The 17,139-nt window shown below is 42.3% G+C and overlaps 1 protein-coding gene across 2 annotated transcripts; it reads left to right on the forward strand.

The window, feature by feature from the left end:
* Positions 1-3,100: 3,100 nt before the first annotated feature.
* nocta (nocturnin a) lies at positions 3,101-16,277 on the forward strand. 2 transcript variants are annotated; one of them, XM_042418541.1, is made up of 3 exons: positions 3,101-3,906; positions 14,299-14,580; positions 14,702-16,277. In XM_042418541.1, exons 1-3 carry the CDS (start codon positions 3,690-3,692, stop codon positions 15,565-15,567), a joined length of 1,365 nt encoding a protein of 454 aa, XP_042274475.1. In that variant the 5' UTR covers positions 3,101-3,689; the 3' UTR covers positions 15,568-16,277. The 2 variants fall into 2 exon arrangements, with proteins under 2 accessions (XP_042274475.1, XP_042274476.1); XM_042418542.1 differs by lacking the exon at positions 3,101-3,906 and adding an exon at positions 11,243-11,861.
* Positions 16,278-17,139: the final 862 nt, after the last annotated feature.

The raw sequence follows: 17,139 nt of genomic DNA on the forward strand, positions 1-17,139 counted from the left end.
GCGGGAAGTTCCAAACTCTTGTCTCTCATTGGCAGAGACGCACCAACACCACCGGGAGTAATGGCAACACAGCTGTTACATCACCGTGCCGTTAAGTACCAGCTGGACACAGACATGCTCGCCATTCCATTGTAACTGCACCAGAGGAAGCTTTACTTTCTCCGTGAGCCGGTTTACTAAAGGAGGTAACCCCATGCACATGTCCCCCCCACTGACTGGAGGATTCTCCTCTTACTGGACATGCTGAGACTTCTCCCCAAGTTCAACGGAAAACACAATCACCAGATCCGAGAGACAGACTGTTGCTGCAGCCCAGCGCTCTCACTGCTTGTAGAAGGAAGAAAGGATGTCTTCACAGAGACGCAGATAACGTCCTACGCCCCGCCGTCTACTGACTGAGTCAATCCCACTGTTATCTCTGCAACACCTGCCGAGGATCAGCTTGCCGTCAAACCGGCCGACAGAGCACAAGGACGGCTCCATCAGCATCCGAGCCAAGGTGTCGAGCCACACCGAAAGACGTACTGAAACACACAACCTGCTCACTTTCTGAAGTTTTTTAAGCATTGTTGTTTGTTGTGTGAATTGACGGACTGCCAAGTCCTTTTGCCTGCTAACGTTAAGTTACACTCTGAGGAGAAGTTAAAGTTTGCTGCCTGTTTAGTTGTGTCACCACGCTAGACTGTTTTTGTGTTGTGTTGCTGTGTTTGTGCCACCGTGAATGAGAAAGTAAGTTGTTTGTCGATTGAAAATCGGACAACGTGCTTTACAGGCCGCCATCCGTATGCGCGCTCTCTGTGGATAAAGCAACCGCTCCCCGCCCCGCACACGGACACTTTCCCTCTCTTGCTACCAACACACACATATACACAACACACGCACCTCTCCTTTCTTACACATGTGACGGTCAGATAGCGTGGGACACAGTGCCGCTCTGCCCCTCGTTATCTACCATTGGACACGTGTGTTTGATAAATTGAATGTGGTGAGTGCAGAGATGCCGAGGCGGCACCATCTTGCTATTGTTCTAACCAAGACACCACAGTCACATCCGCCACTTGGTTCTGGCATGACATGACTTCCTTCCATAGTCATGACCTCCATCTAAACTCTCACGCGACATCATCACACCAGATCACGTCCACCATCTTGCTACCCACACGCGCACGCACACACACACACACAAACACACACACTTAGACACACACATACACATACACACTCCCACTTGCATGTGTTTTCACTGTTATTGCTTAGATAGATGTAGATTTTAGGATAGTCATTTATTGATCAAATCATTGGTTAACTGTGTTAACTCTGCTACTGTTTAATAAACACTGTTATATCTTTAAAGCGAAGTTTTGTTATTATTGTGTTTATATATTGTGAAAATTGGCTGATTGAGAGAGTCAGAGCTCGAATTCAAACCTTCTTCGTCACACTGAGGCTTGAAACCATTTGATCTGTCAAAAGAATTGAGCTTCTAAGCCATGCCTTTACATTAAATGACCACCAGATGGTAGCAGAGATGGGAAGACGAGGTAATGCATTTGTGCCCTGCAACACAACTGATTCATCTGTTAAGATGCCAGCAGCCTCCTTTACCTGGAGGCTGCAGTGGGAACAGTGCAGGACTTATTAAGCTATGAACTGCTCTGTGTGGTGACTATAAATATATAGGCTGCAAATTCAAGCCTATGGAGACAATGTGGTTGGAAAAAATCAATTTGCTTGCTTGCTTGCATGTAATCACTGCTAACGATTAACTTTTTTTTTTTTTGGTCATGGGAAATATATTTTGGGAGAATATATGTTTAAGCTTGAGAAGCTGTGAGATATTAGAGAAATATATTGTATCTTGGTTTGATAAAAGAAGAAGTGATAATAAAATAAAGACCTGTAGCCTATTTGAATAAATAACTAAAAACTTGGCTCCAGTTGGTTCTCTTGTATTGTTGATGTTTGTTTTTTCATTTATAAAATATCTTTGAATTTTTACAAAGATACAAATAAAAACATATGGTATGCTGCATATATTCTTCTCTTATAAAACTTCAGTTGTTTTCATTACTTGGCTTGTTTTCTTCGTCATGGTACGTACACACATACCATGACTTTACATAAAATGTACTTTGAAAACAAACCTGGAACAATCCATTCAACCTTGATAGAGCTGTTTTCTTGCTCACTTTGATGAATAATTGACAGAGAAACAGCCCTGCATCCCCACAACACTGACCCTTCATCTGGTTATATAATGGCTTTAGAACGTTAGTTTAGCCTCAAGTAACTCCACTAATACAGATCAAAAATAAACACTGAAGAGGGGATAGAGAGAATAGGTCACTTTTTTGCAAAAAAGACCACTGACCATTTCCTTACAACTAATTAACAATGCAAATGACAACTTTATGTTACCTTTACTGTAGGCTACCAAAGTGGCTTTGGTAGCGTTTACGCACTCACGTGATCTGAAACTCACTGTTCTCAAAAAGCTTACACGGATTTAATGTAAAATAGATACAGACGTTTGTTTTTTTAAAGCAAGAACACAATGACAGTCACATCCACATATTGCATCACAAAAACTAATGAAACATACTTGTGTATAAAAAAAAGAAGAAAAGATAATAAATTGATCTTGCTCTTCTTAATCCTGCTCATTCTTTAGGCTGGCAGTATGTTGGCTAATAGGCCAGGCTCCTGAGATTTTACAGGACTGGTGATATCATTTGAGAAGGACACATGCGTAGACATTTTCAAATACATTTTTTATTGCGTAAAAAAAAAAATTTTCAAGTTCAACAAACAATTTTACCGAGATAATAAACTTAAAGAAACTATTTTTTTTATTACTTCAACACCATTGTTGAGGTAAAGGCAACATCTTCCACAAAAATATAGCTAGCACTGTTATAAAGAGTTACACAAGCCACAGTTAGACCATTGGAATGCGTTACAATAGCTTTGAATCCAGTGCAACATTTGCTATCTTTTAGCATTAAAGAGAAGAAATGAAATCCATCTTCTTTAAAATGGATAAACATGACAACACAATCACTGAATAATCAGTTAAAAGTACGATGAACCCATTATGTGTGAAGGATCCTTAAAGCTTTGCACATGGATGTACATCATAGAGAACATAGGGCGTGCTGATGACGTCAGACACGTCATTCGTGTGCAATAAGCGCACTGTAAGCTGATTGGCCTGATTATAGAACGTTCACACCCTCCCGCCTCTAGTAGCCTACAAATGACAGTGCGGCTCAAACCACCGGTGATAAGAGGGGGGAGAAGTACATGGGACTTTTTAGATGTTGGCTTGGCAACGAAAGTAAAACTGTCAGATATATTTTCTATTGTTTGTATGCACGTGTTGTAGAATATAGTCAATTCATACGTATTTTGGTGTCCTAGGTTAAACGGCACGGACTAGCTCATTAGCCGCTAACCCCTCTAGCCGGCGTTCCGTGACGCACCAGAAAATGATGTAACTTACCGGCTTTCTGTGTGTTGCCTCCAACAGTACAACGAGAAAAGCAAGTTTATTCTGCCAACCCGCGTGCAGGGGGAACATTCTCAAGCTTTTTGTTGAATTAATGGCCCGGTTTCGTTGGTGTAGGTGAAAAGTCAGTAACTGCCAGTAACTTATAGTTCTTTCTCCGCTTGAGTCAGTACAGTAAATAATGAATCCATCCCGTCGCTGTTCGGCTTTATTGAGCCAGCTGTGTGTCTCTTCACTGGGGGGGCCGACTACCAGAAGACCGTTTTCACCGGGAGCGGTCTCAGCTCCGGCGGGACCTCGACGCTCTGACACCGGTGTCCGAGGAGGAAGAGGGGGTGTCAACGGGACCTGTCCCCAGCTGAAGCCGAGTGGAGCATCCACACCTGGGGCAGCACCAGGTACAGTACACCTCAGTATTTCGTCCAGAATTCACCGACAGTGATAATATCGAGTTAGCCTCTCTACCACACTGTACTCATCAGTAGCCTATATGACGTGTCATCCTCCATGACTCAAAATGTGGTTTCTGAATCGATGGCAGTCAAACTACGAGTCGTCACATAATGTAGTCCACGAGGCAGTAAATGTCACCACCCTGCTCCTTAGTTTTATACTGAAAAAGTTGAGATTTTGTTCAAATAGCCCACATTAATGGACCTCAGGTTTCACTATAAGGTAGGCTATTAATGATTGAAGAGATGATAAGTTATGCTTTGTGGCTTTACCTCTTTGACAATGACAATTCTTTTCAATTGAGCTCAACATAAAGATCTTTTCATTTTAAGATCAGTCAAGAGTTAAACAAGCTGTCCTCCTCGTACATGTTGAAGTATCAGTATAATATCAGTATCGGCTTTGAGTTTAATTATTCATCTGAGATGCAAAACTGGTTTACACATGTTAAACTGTGCATGTGTTTGCAATCATTGCGTGTGTTGCTGATGATGTAACAGTCTTCCCCACTTTATGATCCCTTCCTCTCACTGACATCTGCCCCATATTCAGCGACCTGCAACCTAGAAATGTCTGAGGCGTGACATGAGAAGAGTTACAGCAGGCGACTGCACAGGACAGAATGTTCCTTAAAATTGTTCATTTCTCAGTCTGCTTTGTCATGGCATCTGCAGAACAACATGAACTGAAAGTTACATGAAGTACACAGCAGTCTAGTTTATACTGCAGCATCAGCATACACATCATGAGAACTTTTCTAAACACCTGCCGTCTGGTTGGTCTTCCCAGGTCTAAACAAACTGTCACAAAGAATTATTTCATGTTTGTTTGCTATATGGCTGTGACTAGTGTGCAGACTGTTGTTTTGATTAATTGTAGAGTCTATAAAATATCAGACACTAGCATAAAATGCTCCGCACAATTTCCCAGAGCCCCCTTTCATTATCAATTCATCTGCTAGTTATTTTCTCAATAATTCATCTAGTCTGTAAAATGTCAGACAATAATGAAAAATGCCCATCACAGATTCCCAGAGTCCAAAATGATGTCTTTTGTTACCCTGACAAAACAATCTTCACTCAAGGTTCACTTACTCCTTGTTCTAGAGCTTTCAGCCGTATTACAGGGTCTTCATCAACAGCTGGAGTTTGCTGTCTTGGAACCGTAGGTTATTCTGAGCACTTTTAGACCCTCATCCACGTTGGTTATTAATTACCTCATGTTAGGTACGTGTTTGTCTTTGAAGTTTCTCAAACAGTGAATAAAACTGAACATTTATGAGAAATTAAAGGGTTAATCTGTAAAAAATCACCTGTCAGCCAACCAGTGTGTTCAGCAGTGTTAGATGCTCTTACTTGGGGTTTCTACAGGTGACGCTCTTTTCTCTCTGACTGCTCACATTAACAACCTAGTTCTATTTATTACCTCTCTTCCCCTGTGATACAGGATGTTTTTAAGCAGGTACCTTTATGTTTCAGCAGCCTCAGTTTCCTTCCTGCCGTTGCATACCTTGATTTTACTAATTGCACTGCATTCAGAGCTACACTTAACTAGCTGACAAAGAAGGTGACAGGACTGTGTGGAGAAACAGAGATCAGCCCTGGTGCTGAGATGTAAATACACAGGATTGGCCTGGTTACCTTAAATATAAAGAAGGACCTTTGCAGGTCAGTGCAGCTGGATTTGTGAACCACTGTCCTGCTTTAGAAAGGGATTATTTCTTTCCAGGAAGAGAGGTTTGAATGTTTAGTGGCATGGTGGAAATGCAGTTTGGAGAATCCTGAGGAAACCTTCAGAAACCTGTACCGGTTAAAGCTTACTGATGTAAAGCCCGTCAGGAAGCAGCGTTTTAGTTAGTCACGCAGCTCTAATCAGGTTGGAGGTTTGTCTATTTTAGGTTTTGTCACAAGAAAGCAGGTCAGGCCTTTATTTTATGCCTGTGGTCATGTCACGCACGCACACACACTCACAAATATTCCTACATGACCTGGGGTCAGCAGCAAAATGGTTTCTTAAATTAGCTGCTTTTGCATTTGAGCCCACTGATGGCTAAAACTCTTTATCTAACTCCATGCATCTTTACTGGCCTCTGTAATGGGATTGGTCAGGCCGGGTTGCATAACCTTCCAATGAAGAAGACATGGGACAGCGCAGAGTGCAAACCAGGGTTAAATCAATCAGTCAGGCCTTTATAAGCCACATTAAAAAGTAAATTCTCTTGAGTTAGCTTGGCATTGTTGACACTACAAGACTAAAGTCTGCAGTTCCACAGACAGCTCAGTGTCTGATTAATGTCACATTAGACCTATATATAGAGCCATCCTGCATTCATCTTCCACCCGGCACCACTTATCTAATACGTGACTCTGGTAATTTATTTAATTTGCATGCGGCTGCCGCACCAAAGGAGACGATGTCCTGGAATTTGATCTGTCTGTGTAACCAGCACCACTCAGTTACTGAGCAGCAGCTCCACTGAGTGCTGGAACTGGACTCCTGCCACCATCAGCACCTTCCTTTGCTGCAGAGAAAACAGCAGAGTGCAAAATGGGAGCAATCATTTTTTATAAGACATGGAATAGATGTGAGTCAGCGGTGCTACTCTGATCTGTGGTTTTCTGCTCAAAGAATTCTTTTGTTTTGTATATTTAGTACCGGGGTGGAAATGACATAACGACACTGTCTTTTTTGCTGATATCTGTGGACTTGATGTGTGTGTCACTGGTGAGTTGGTACTGAAATGAGGAAGTATGAGACGATATGTTTTTCTCAATCGAAGTTCCTGTCTGTACTTTCGCCAAGTATGTTCCAAATTCCCATAAGTGTTGTTGCTCCTCCTGTTTTTATCACAGATGCATTTGGAGCTGACTTGTGTTCTTAAGCTAGACAAGATAGACAAGTATCCCAGCATGCATGCTGCATCAACCAGCAGCGATGTTTTCTACAGTCAGCTGAGCTACTCATCTCAACAAGAACACTATGAGCCTAAATGCAAATTGAGCGTACTGCATCCTTTTTTCCTTGTAAGGGTGGATTACTGAATTCAGTTGGCTGTTGGCTTTGCCAACAGTTCTCAAGAACACAAGTTCAAACTTGGTAACAAGGCACTGAGAGAAGCTGGAGTCTGGAAATATACAAACTGAGTCCCAACAGGCTTTTTCCCCAGCAGACATTCTGACTTGTTACAGCAGGAAGACCACAGGTGGAACTAATGACACAGATGATGGTTCCATTAAAAGAGCCAGTTAGCATGATAGCAGGGCTGTACTTGTTGAACTAAATACCTGGAATGCACCTGTTATTAATGTTAGTACCTTCACCTTTGCTTCTCCTCATATGTAAAATGTCTACACACACTGCACTACTTGTAAGTTACCAAGTGCCTACTTGTGTAAAATATTTCCAGTAATCAGCAACAGTGCTGACAGGGGACACACCAGGCTAATGAGGATGACCTCATTAACACTCATGCTGATAGATGGCTCTGAGTCAAACAAGGTCAGTGTTTTATTGTTTTTAAAGTGACTCGTTTCTACGTGTCAGTCAGTCTTTTAGGGAAAGAATATATTTCCCAAAAAATCTGTGATAAAATAAAATATGTAGTTTCATTTTTCAAAAAAAAGGTTCAGTAATTTCCTGAAACAGCTGGTCACTGTAGTTTTAAGAAACATTACTCAAACAGGAGGAAAATGTGCATTTGCTGGGGACTACTTTCAGCAGCGGATGAATCCACATTTGGTGTTACACTTGTGAGTATTTCTGGCAGCAGGACAGTGTGATTGAGTCAAAATAAATGAGTGTGTGTTCATGGTGATGAGGGAACATGTCAGCAGTGTGGCTCGCTGTGTTTTTAATAGTTTTTGGACAACAGCTCAGAGGAATAAGATACATCAGGCTTTGATACACACACAATACTTGTTAGTAGATCAGATCGTTGTTGGTTTGAGTCTGCACCAAGTGCTTAACAGTAAGGGCCAAATCCACTAAATGATTGCACGGCTTTTGTGGCCACTAAACCTGTACAGATGTGACAGAATGATAGCATGTGACTCACAAAGTACCTGTTAAGGGTGAAATGCACCATAAACTGCGCTGCCAAGCAAACTGCTTCATGGTGTGTCTGGTCCATTTGCATGTATGTAAATGAGGTAATATTCATACATTCGCTGCAAAATTGGCCCCTTTCTATGCAAATAAACCTTGTTTCAAAAACAGTCTAATTCACAAAGACCAGCGCTAATTACCACACACAATTAGAGTGTTATTAGCATCCTCAGATAGTTAGTGTTAACTGCACACACTCACTCCTCCTCTCTCTCTCTCTCTCTCTCTCTCTCTCTCTCTCTCTCTCTCTCTCTCTCTCTCTCTCTCTCTCTCTCTCTCTCTTCAGATATTAAAGCTTGTGAAGTTTGAATGATAGTGAATTGATGTGCACTCTGTAGAACCAATCTGTGTGCTGAAAAGTGGAGAAAAGCCTGAAACACTGGAAACCGCTGGACTCACTCAATCAGAGGCAAAACGAAGGCAAATTGCACTCAGCTGCAAAACTATCTAAGCGTGTTTGTGCCGGTATGTCATTAGCACGAACTGTTTAGTGAATAGGACTTTAAAACGGGGCAGATTGCGGTCATAAGTGCTGCGCAACTGTCGGTGTTGTCAGTGGGCACAATCCATTCTTTGTGGATTTGGTCCTAAGTGTGTATTCCTTCATAGGGTGACTGTGGAATGAACACACACAGTGAATGTAAATTCTTTGCTTGCCTGAAGGTTCATTGTTGACTGACATTTCCAGTTTACTGCACGAGTTTCCTCTCTGGACTGCTTACGCTGCACAGCTGCCATTCTGTTAATGTGTGTGTGTGTTTGAGAGAGAGAGGGAGAGCATTCTTGAATGGGCCAGTCCAGGACTGAGTCACCTCCTTCATCTGGCTGCCACAGCAGCAATCACTGGGACCGTCTCATGAGAGTCACACTGTGCCTCCATCCCCACATCCAGCAGACCGCTTGATCCAATGCAGCTCTGCTGAGCCAGGAAGAAGACGACAGGCAGCGTTAGGTGGATAACCAGTGAAGAGACTGGAAACTGTGTGTGTGTGTGTTTCTTTCGTCGATTTTGTTCCATGTAAGTATCTTTTGGTGTTATATGTTTATGTGGCCTACAGATAAATCAGATCTGGTCCAGTCAGTGTCACTCCCCTCTGATAGGTTGGACATGATGACACTCTTTGTAGAATTGATCAGCATCCATAGACACGTTTTTGCTATAGCTAAAAAAAACAGCCTGATGTATAGCAGAGAAACACTGATTGTAACTGTTACATTTGTGAGGTCATGTTGAGGCTACAAGCTAGTGGTGTAGCTCTAGACATGTCAGTCTGCCAGTTAAAGGTTGACAGTTTTGGCTATGACTGAAACATTGTAACTCATTTTGAATGGATTGCCATGAAACGTGGTACAAGTGTTGATTTTCCTGTCTGGGTGAATTGTAATCACTTTGGAGATCTTATGACTTTTCATCTAGCATTATCATCAGGTCAAAAGTTTACTTTGTCCAGTTTAGTTAGTTAGTTTTGCAGATATTTGATCACAAACCAATGACATTCCCCTCAGAGTCAGCTGCACTTTGTGTTTAGTGCTAATGTTAGCATGCCAGTAGGGCTGGAACAACGCGTAGACGTAATCAATTACGTTAATAACATAAATACGTCGATTTGTGTGGAATGCATCACACTGTTTGAATTCACCCCCAGGTATTGTGGCTTCCCTTTCCATTGGTGTTACGCTGTAAGTGTAAGCAACCTTTTGCTTCCACTTAACAGCAGCTGGACTTTCTGATAGCATTCTCAACATGATTGTCAAGGATATGAGACCCTTTCTATTGTGGAGGGCCAGGGCTTCCATGTGATGGTCAATACAGTTTACCCACAGTACACACTCCCCTCCAGGGCCCACTTCACCACGCTGATAGAGAGGAGATATGACCAGACTCTGAAGAGACTGAAAGCAAAACCAAAATCACTCACCACAGATGGATGAACAAGTTTCACCACTGAGGCTTCACTCACCACTTTATTAATGAAGACTGAGCTGACTTCATATAGCTGATGCACATTTGTGTTACTGATAGATGCCTTTTAATTCTTGGCACTTTATTTTTTTATGTTGGGAAGTACTTTTATGAGAACATACTTATACGGTTATTTATTGGCAAGTTAATCAATGGATTAATCGACTAATCAGAAAATAATCAAAAGAATAATCCAAAAAATAATCGTCGGCTTAATTGAAATAATAATCAATAGATTAATCGACAAAAAAAGTCGCAGCCTTACATGCTAACATGCTACATAGAAAGCAGTCCCAGCTAATAATCAGCATGCTAACTGTCACTGTGAGCGTGTTAGCATGCTGAAGTTAGCATTTAGCTCAGTACAGCCTCACAGAGCTGCTAGCATGGCTGTACATTCTCTGTGTTGCTATAATATGTTGTGGGGAAGGACAAAATACTATAAACCTGTAAGACAACACATTATCCAAACCATGCTAATATCCTCTAGTTCTAGAACAAAGCTAATAACTGGATCTAGAGTTTAAATTTTTTTCTTTTTTGGGGGGGTCAAACAGTAAAACAGTTTTCAATGGCAAGAATGGAATTTCACAGTGAACATTGTACGTTTAGTGTATTTATGATTTCAGATTATGTAGGTGCTGGATAAACTGTCAACTCAGTATCATGTAAAGCAGCACAGATGTTGTCATATGAGCATTTAACAAGCTAACCGAGGCTAACATAGTTCCTCCACTGCTCTCTTCTCATCAAATCTCATTGTTATAGTTGTGAAATATGTTTGACAGCAGCTTTATTCCAGTGTCATCATATGTATAGTTTTATTCCGTATCATGAAATGTAACATACATGAACATGACAACAACACAACCATTCTGTTAGACTATTCATGTAAAGATTTAAATAGAAGGAACACATGAAAGTTATTACACAGTGTTTGGGTGGAATCATGGAGCATTTTCGTCCCAGATTAAATGCTGTTTCAGAAAAATTCTTTTTAGCCTGAAGAGTAACATTCTGCAGTAAATGGTGAACACTGACCCTAAATCAGATTAGTGAATTAAGCAGGTTAAGGAAAGGATCTGTCCACTGACAAAGAGAACAATCCAGACTCTGTCCCTGTCAGTTAGTCAGAGAACACATTTCCTCTGTGTGTGTGTGTGTGTGTGTGTGTGTGTGTGTGTGTGTGTGTGTGTGTGTGTGTGGGTTTGGGTGTGTGTGTGTGTGTCCAGCCCTGTCATCCCCACCTGTTGAACAACACGCTCATTCTTATCAAAACCCCTTCCCACTTAGTCCATTAGTTAGATAACATCCTTGTACCCATGACACACACACACACACACCCAGAGACACACCGATCCACCCCTGCAGCTCTGAACAACTTTTCTCTTTTTTTTCAACTTCCTTCCTTCCTTCCTTCCTAACCCTTTTCCTTCAAAAAATGCTCCCTGTTCTTCACAGTCAGCATCACTCATCACTATAGTGACCGTGTTAATACAGAAACCTGATTGGTCTCTCCCTCCGTTTCTGAGACAGGCTTACCGTGTCTGCCGGCTCTGCAGAGGTCACTGTGTGACACAGCGAACCAGAGCGGGGAAGGGAGGGGTGGAAAACGATGATTCAGAGGGAGAGGGAGACGGACGTACTGGGGATGAGACAGATAAAGGATGAGTCACAGCTTGGGCAGACAGAGAGGAAGAGATGCAGCGCTGTGATAGAAGAGGATAAAAGGGCAGAAGGCAGGAGTGAATGACAGAGACAGACAGACGTGGACTGTCCTGGTCTGTAGGAAGAAGAGGGAAGAAAGCATTTGGTCAAACATGGAGGCCGTGGGTAAGACATTCATATAACAGTTACTTACAGTGACTGGAGCTGTAGAGCAGAGACAGACAGACAGGCAGCAGTAAGGAGGTGAAAGGTGAAGGCCTCACTGTCCAGCTCTACCGTTAAGGCTGCACAGACGAGGTGCATACTGACTGAAATGTATCTGTAGCAGTATTAACCAATCCAACAGCACTGAATGCTCAGTCAGATAGCTCATTTCTTCTCCAGGATCTCTGCCGTTGTCTTGAAGTGTCTTAAAAAGTGCGGAATTCAGTGTCCTCAACAAAAGGCCTCAGAGGGTATTAGAGCTGCAATGATTAATCAATCAGTTGTCAACTATTAAATTACTCGCCAACTATTTTGATAACTGATTAATCATCTGGGGTCAATGTTAAGAAATGTCCAGCGTCTCAAATGTGAATATTTTCTGGTTTCTTTAGTCCTCTTTGACAGTAAACTGAATATCTTTGGATTGTGGACAAAACAAGACGTTTGATCGACATGTTTCACCATTTTATGGTCCAAATAACTAATCGATTATTTAAGAAAATAATTGTCAGATTAATCGATAATGAAAATAATCGTTAGGGTATTAAAAAGCAGTTGCTGTAATTGTACACCTGTTGTAGCTACAGTAACTAGGAAGTGTTGATACATTTGAACTGGTGAATTCATCTGTTTTCTGCTGCTTGTGCAGGTCCAGCTCACATGAATTTAGTTAATTACATTGTTAGGAATTATCGTTAGATACTGCTGAGAAGTGCTGAAAAAAATGTGATGGTACTCTGTAATAATAAATAATTATAGGCCATATTGTTCCTACTGGTTTCCTTCATAGTTTCATACTTTGGCTGGTATGATGGTGAAACAGGTATTGAATTAGATTGTATGTGGTATTAAAAAGGTCTTCAAATCTTAAATTTGACTTGGTGAACCTGCAGAGAGCCTGTTCTGTGACTAGATCATTCCTGATTTAAATATCTTTAACATAACTTTGTTAATTATGTCAGTAAAGCTTCCATATGACTATTTTTGATAGATGAACCAAAAAGGGTTCCATGCAACAAACTGTTATATGCCAGAGAAGTAAGGTATTATATGAATGAATGCTTGGTGTTGGTTCCAGAGTTCAGGAATAATATCGGCTCCAACATTTAGACATTTGAAACAATGTTTCCAGTCTGATATCTGTTTTAATGCATAATTTTAATTTGCACCTATAAAGAACAACATAAGAAAAGCCTCCACTCCACCAGACAGACCAAAAAGATGAAGCGTGCAGGTGTTGGAGTTGTGTGCATATCAGAAAATGAAAGAAAACACCATGCAGTCTAATATGGGAAGCAGCAATAACATGCAATTAGCTAAGCTTGACTAGTTATTTAAGCTTGTTACATGTAATAGTAGTAGTAGTAGTTAGACCTTTGACTGGCCTGGAGCCAGCCTGTAAACAGAAAACATTTATTTCTATTGGTGGACATACGTGATGTCACATGGACTTCAAGGCGAGGAGTCTCTTCTCTCAGTTCAACTTTTGAACTTTTGAAACTAAGCTGATGAGTTTAATAGATTTGAAGCAGGATCTTCAGTATTTGGATGAGGTAGCTGTGAAAAATAAGATGTGCTAAATTTCAGCTTCACCTGTTATTTTAATGTGCCACATTTCAAATCTTTTGCTGTTGAGTTTATATCATTTTAAAAATGTACTATCTATACTGAGCATCTTTGGCACAAAAAATGTTGTAGGATTTATGAAGTTCTATATTATCTCACTTGCAGATTGTAGCCTGTGTGCACTGGCCAGCTGTGTCTTTTACATGAATAAAAGTATCAGATCAGACTCTATCAGTAGATATCTGTTGTTGTTATATAAGGACTGATTAGGATTTGGACAAAAAACAACCTTTTATTCTGTTGCCAAAGTGGACTGTCCCTGTGTGCCAGTAACAGAGGATCACACATGCTTCTGACCCTGAGCCTGTATCTACAACACTGTTTGAGCTGTCTCTTCTTTCTGTGTGTGACTGATCCAATCAGATACTGCAGTCCTTGTACAATACATATCAGACATATCAGGCTGACAGCCCTCTGTTATAATCAGGTGAATGTCCAGTCAGCGTCCTCTCCTGCATGTACTGGACTGTTGAACTGTTTGCTTTCTAGTGGTCAGAACTTCAGTGAATGGTCTCAACAAATGTTTAGTCAGTATGTTCTGAAACCTCTGAAGGCCAAAGCAACCAAATTAGCAACAAAACCTTTGTCCTGTCTACACTACTGACTGTCTGGCATGTCTTTGTGTTGTCAGTCAACTTCATGTGTCTCAAAGATGCTCAATACTGATTTAGCCTTTTTGGGTCTGGTATGACCATTAGCTTATGGTGGCTAATGTTAGCAGACTTAAGACACAAGGCACCTTTAATGACCATACACTTTTCCTCTCTTCCAGTTTGTCCAATGGGAGGCAGCCGCAGCAGGTTGTTTGGTACGATGGCCCAGTCGCTGAACAGCGCCCCCCTGGCCCACCCAGACACGTACCTGGAGGAGAACCCAGACCAGGAGGACCTGGTTGAGATCGACCCGGACCAGCTGCTCAGAGAGTGTGAGGAGGCCCTGCAGAGGCGTCCAGCCAGGCCACACCGGGATCTGGTCTATCCCAGCGGCACAGCACCCCGCTGCCACAAGCACAACCCATCCATACGAGTCATGCAGTGGAATATACTGGCACAAGGTACAAATCTATAGATGAACCACATGTGACTGCAGTGTGTATATGTAGAAATGATATCTGTAACCATTTTGGTATGAAAATGCAAACATTTGGCAAACAGTCTCTCTCTCTTGTGTTCCAGCTCTGGGTGAGGGGAAGGACGGGTTTATTCGTTGTCCATTGGACGCCCTCAACTGGCAGGAAAGGAAGTACCTGATCCTGGAGGAGATCCTCACCTACCGCCCTGACATCCTGTGTCTACAGGAAGTGGATCACTACTATGACACTTTCCTGCCCATCATGGCCAGCCTGGGTTACCATGGCAGCTTCCTGGCCAAACCCTGTTCTCCCTGTCTGGATGTAGAGCAGAATAACGGCCCCGACGGCTGCGCTCTGTTTTACCGCCGCTCGCGCTTCTCCCTCCAGTCCACAGCTCACCTGCGACTGTCGGCCATGATGCTGCCCACCAACCAGGTAGCCATCGTGCAGACGCTGCACTGCCGGGTAACAGGCCGGCGGCTGTGCGTCGCTGTCACACATCTGAAAGCTCGCAGCGGTTGGGAGAGGCTGCGGAGCGCGCAGGGCGCTGACCTGCTGCAGCGTCTGAGAAGCATAACATGCAGGAGTGGTGGCAGCCAGAGCGAGGCGGTGTCCGGCAAAGACCCGTTAGTGGTGTGCGGGGACTTTAACGCAGAGCCCTCAGAGGACGTTTACAGGCGATTCCTCTCATCCCCCCTCGGCCTGGACTCTGCATACAAGCTGCTGAGCTCTGACGGACAGACGGAGCCGGCCTACACCACCTGGAAGATCCGCCCCTCCGGAGAGAGCTGCAGCACGCTGGATTACATCTGGTATACCCAGGATGCCTTGGGTGTGGAGTGCCTGTTGGACATTCCCACTGAAGAGCAGATCGGTCCAGATCGCCTCCCCTCATACCACTACCCCTCTGACCATTTATCACTGCTCTGTGACATCAGCTTCAGGGAAGAGCCCCATAGGTTGATGTAGGCTGTCAGTCACAGCAGCACTGGACCAATATGAGGACTGAGTGAGTGTGACATCATCCGCTGGTCTGCATCTGCTCATGTTGGAGCCAGCAGACAGTGGGTGAGGTCACGGTAGGGCGAGTTAAACCTGATTGGAGCGCAAATCATAGGCGACCTGTCAATCAAGAGGCAGACACAAACTCAGATAGACATGTGTCACTTTCTGTAATTTTGCTAATATTTTAAAGATAGTCATGATGGGAAACGTAGGAGTGATGTTAGACGCTGTGACATCACTCCTGCAGGAATAAATGATGATTGGGATTTGATGTCTTGAGTGGGGTGGAGGTGGGTGGGGTTTAGAGTCACACTGAAGCTATAAAATGCTATTTGTATTCAAGTGTGTTTGAGCTCTTTAACTTAACTTTTTGTTTAAGTGAACTTCAGCTGACGAGGCAGCTAACGGCTTCATGTTGCTCCTCCAGCACATGGCTGCTGAGATTTGAAATCAGCTGCAGTTATTTATTGTTTCCAATACGCACAAGACTGTTGTAATTCTATTAAATTATTCTTTATATTTTATCAGTGGGTTATACTTTAATAAACAGTTTTCATTGAACTCTATGGTTCTTCAGTTTGACGTTGGTAATCATGACAGTGTTAGTGCTGTGATTACATTGGAGGAGAAATGTTAATATATATATATATAATAAAGTCAATATTTTTACTGTCTCTGTTGTCCTGTTTCATTTACAGCTTCATAGGACTCATCCACTAATGACTCCACTGATTTTCCAGCTCAGTGTGTTTCCGAGTCTCACATGTATAAGTAGTAAAAAGCCTTTTGTGTCTCCAGTGTGTCAGTTGAGGCTGAAAACAGAACTCTGGGGGTGTGGAGTTAGAAAGCAGTGAGGTTAGCACTCCCCATGTCTGATGGAGGCTAGTAGCTCCAGGATACATTAGCTGCTACTAACGTAACACACCTGAAACTCTGATCTAACCTGTGTGCTGTTGAGTTGCATTGTGGGTAATGTAGTTGGCAGGTTTTGACAAAAACATTGTGTGGAATCAAAAACAGATTAACACATTCTGCTGGATTTTTGATTCTTAAAAAAAAAAGTTTGGACACACACTCATTTCTTTATTTTTTACTATTTTCTAGTTTCTTTCAAAAGTCAAGACATGAAAACTATGAAATAGCACATATGTAATTATGTAGTGTTAAAACTAAAGCAAACTGTTTCATATCATTTGAGGTCATCACGTGGAATGAATCTAAAATATTTGAGTTTGCAACATGATTCCATGTGTTATTTTAATTTTCATGTCTTTAGGATTGTTCTTTGCCTCAGTATTATACTCATATAGCATTGCTCTACAATAGTGAGTGAGTAGGTGTGTTACTGGTTTGGTCTCAGCCCCTTGGCCTAAATGAAGGGAACTCTGGAAGAAGTATGAACTGCAATGACTGAGCCAGCCCTCATCACCCACCATCAGTGTTAAACCTCACCGGGAGCAGTCAGGTTCCTCCACCAACGAGCAACAAGATGCATTCAGACATGTACGCTCCATCACCTGAGATGCTGCCGTGGAG

This window comes from Thunnus maccoyii, chromosome 8 (assembly GCF_910596095.1).
Source record: "Thunnus maccoyii chromosome 8, fThuMac1.1, whole genome shotgun sequence".
Taxonomy (NCBI): Eukaryota; Metazoa; Chordata; class Actinopteri; order Scombriformes; family Scombridae; genus Thunnus; species Thunnus maccoyii.

Coding starts and splice junctions, on each gene's coding strand:
- nocta (XM_042418541.1), top strand. CDS start 3,690: ATGAATCCATCCCGTCGCTGTTCGGCTTTATTGAGCCAGCTGTGTGTC. Junction 3,907..14,298: donor CACACCTGGGGCAGCACCAG/GTACAGTACACC, acceptor CCTCTCTTCCAG/TTTGTCCAATGGGAGGCAGC. Junction 14,581..14,701: donor GTGGAATATACTGGCACAAG/GTACAAATCTAT, acceptor CTTGTGTTCCAG/CTCTGGGTGAGGGGAAGGAC.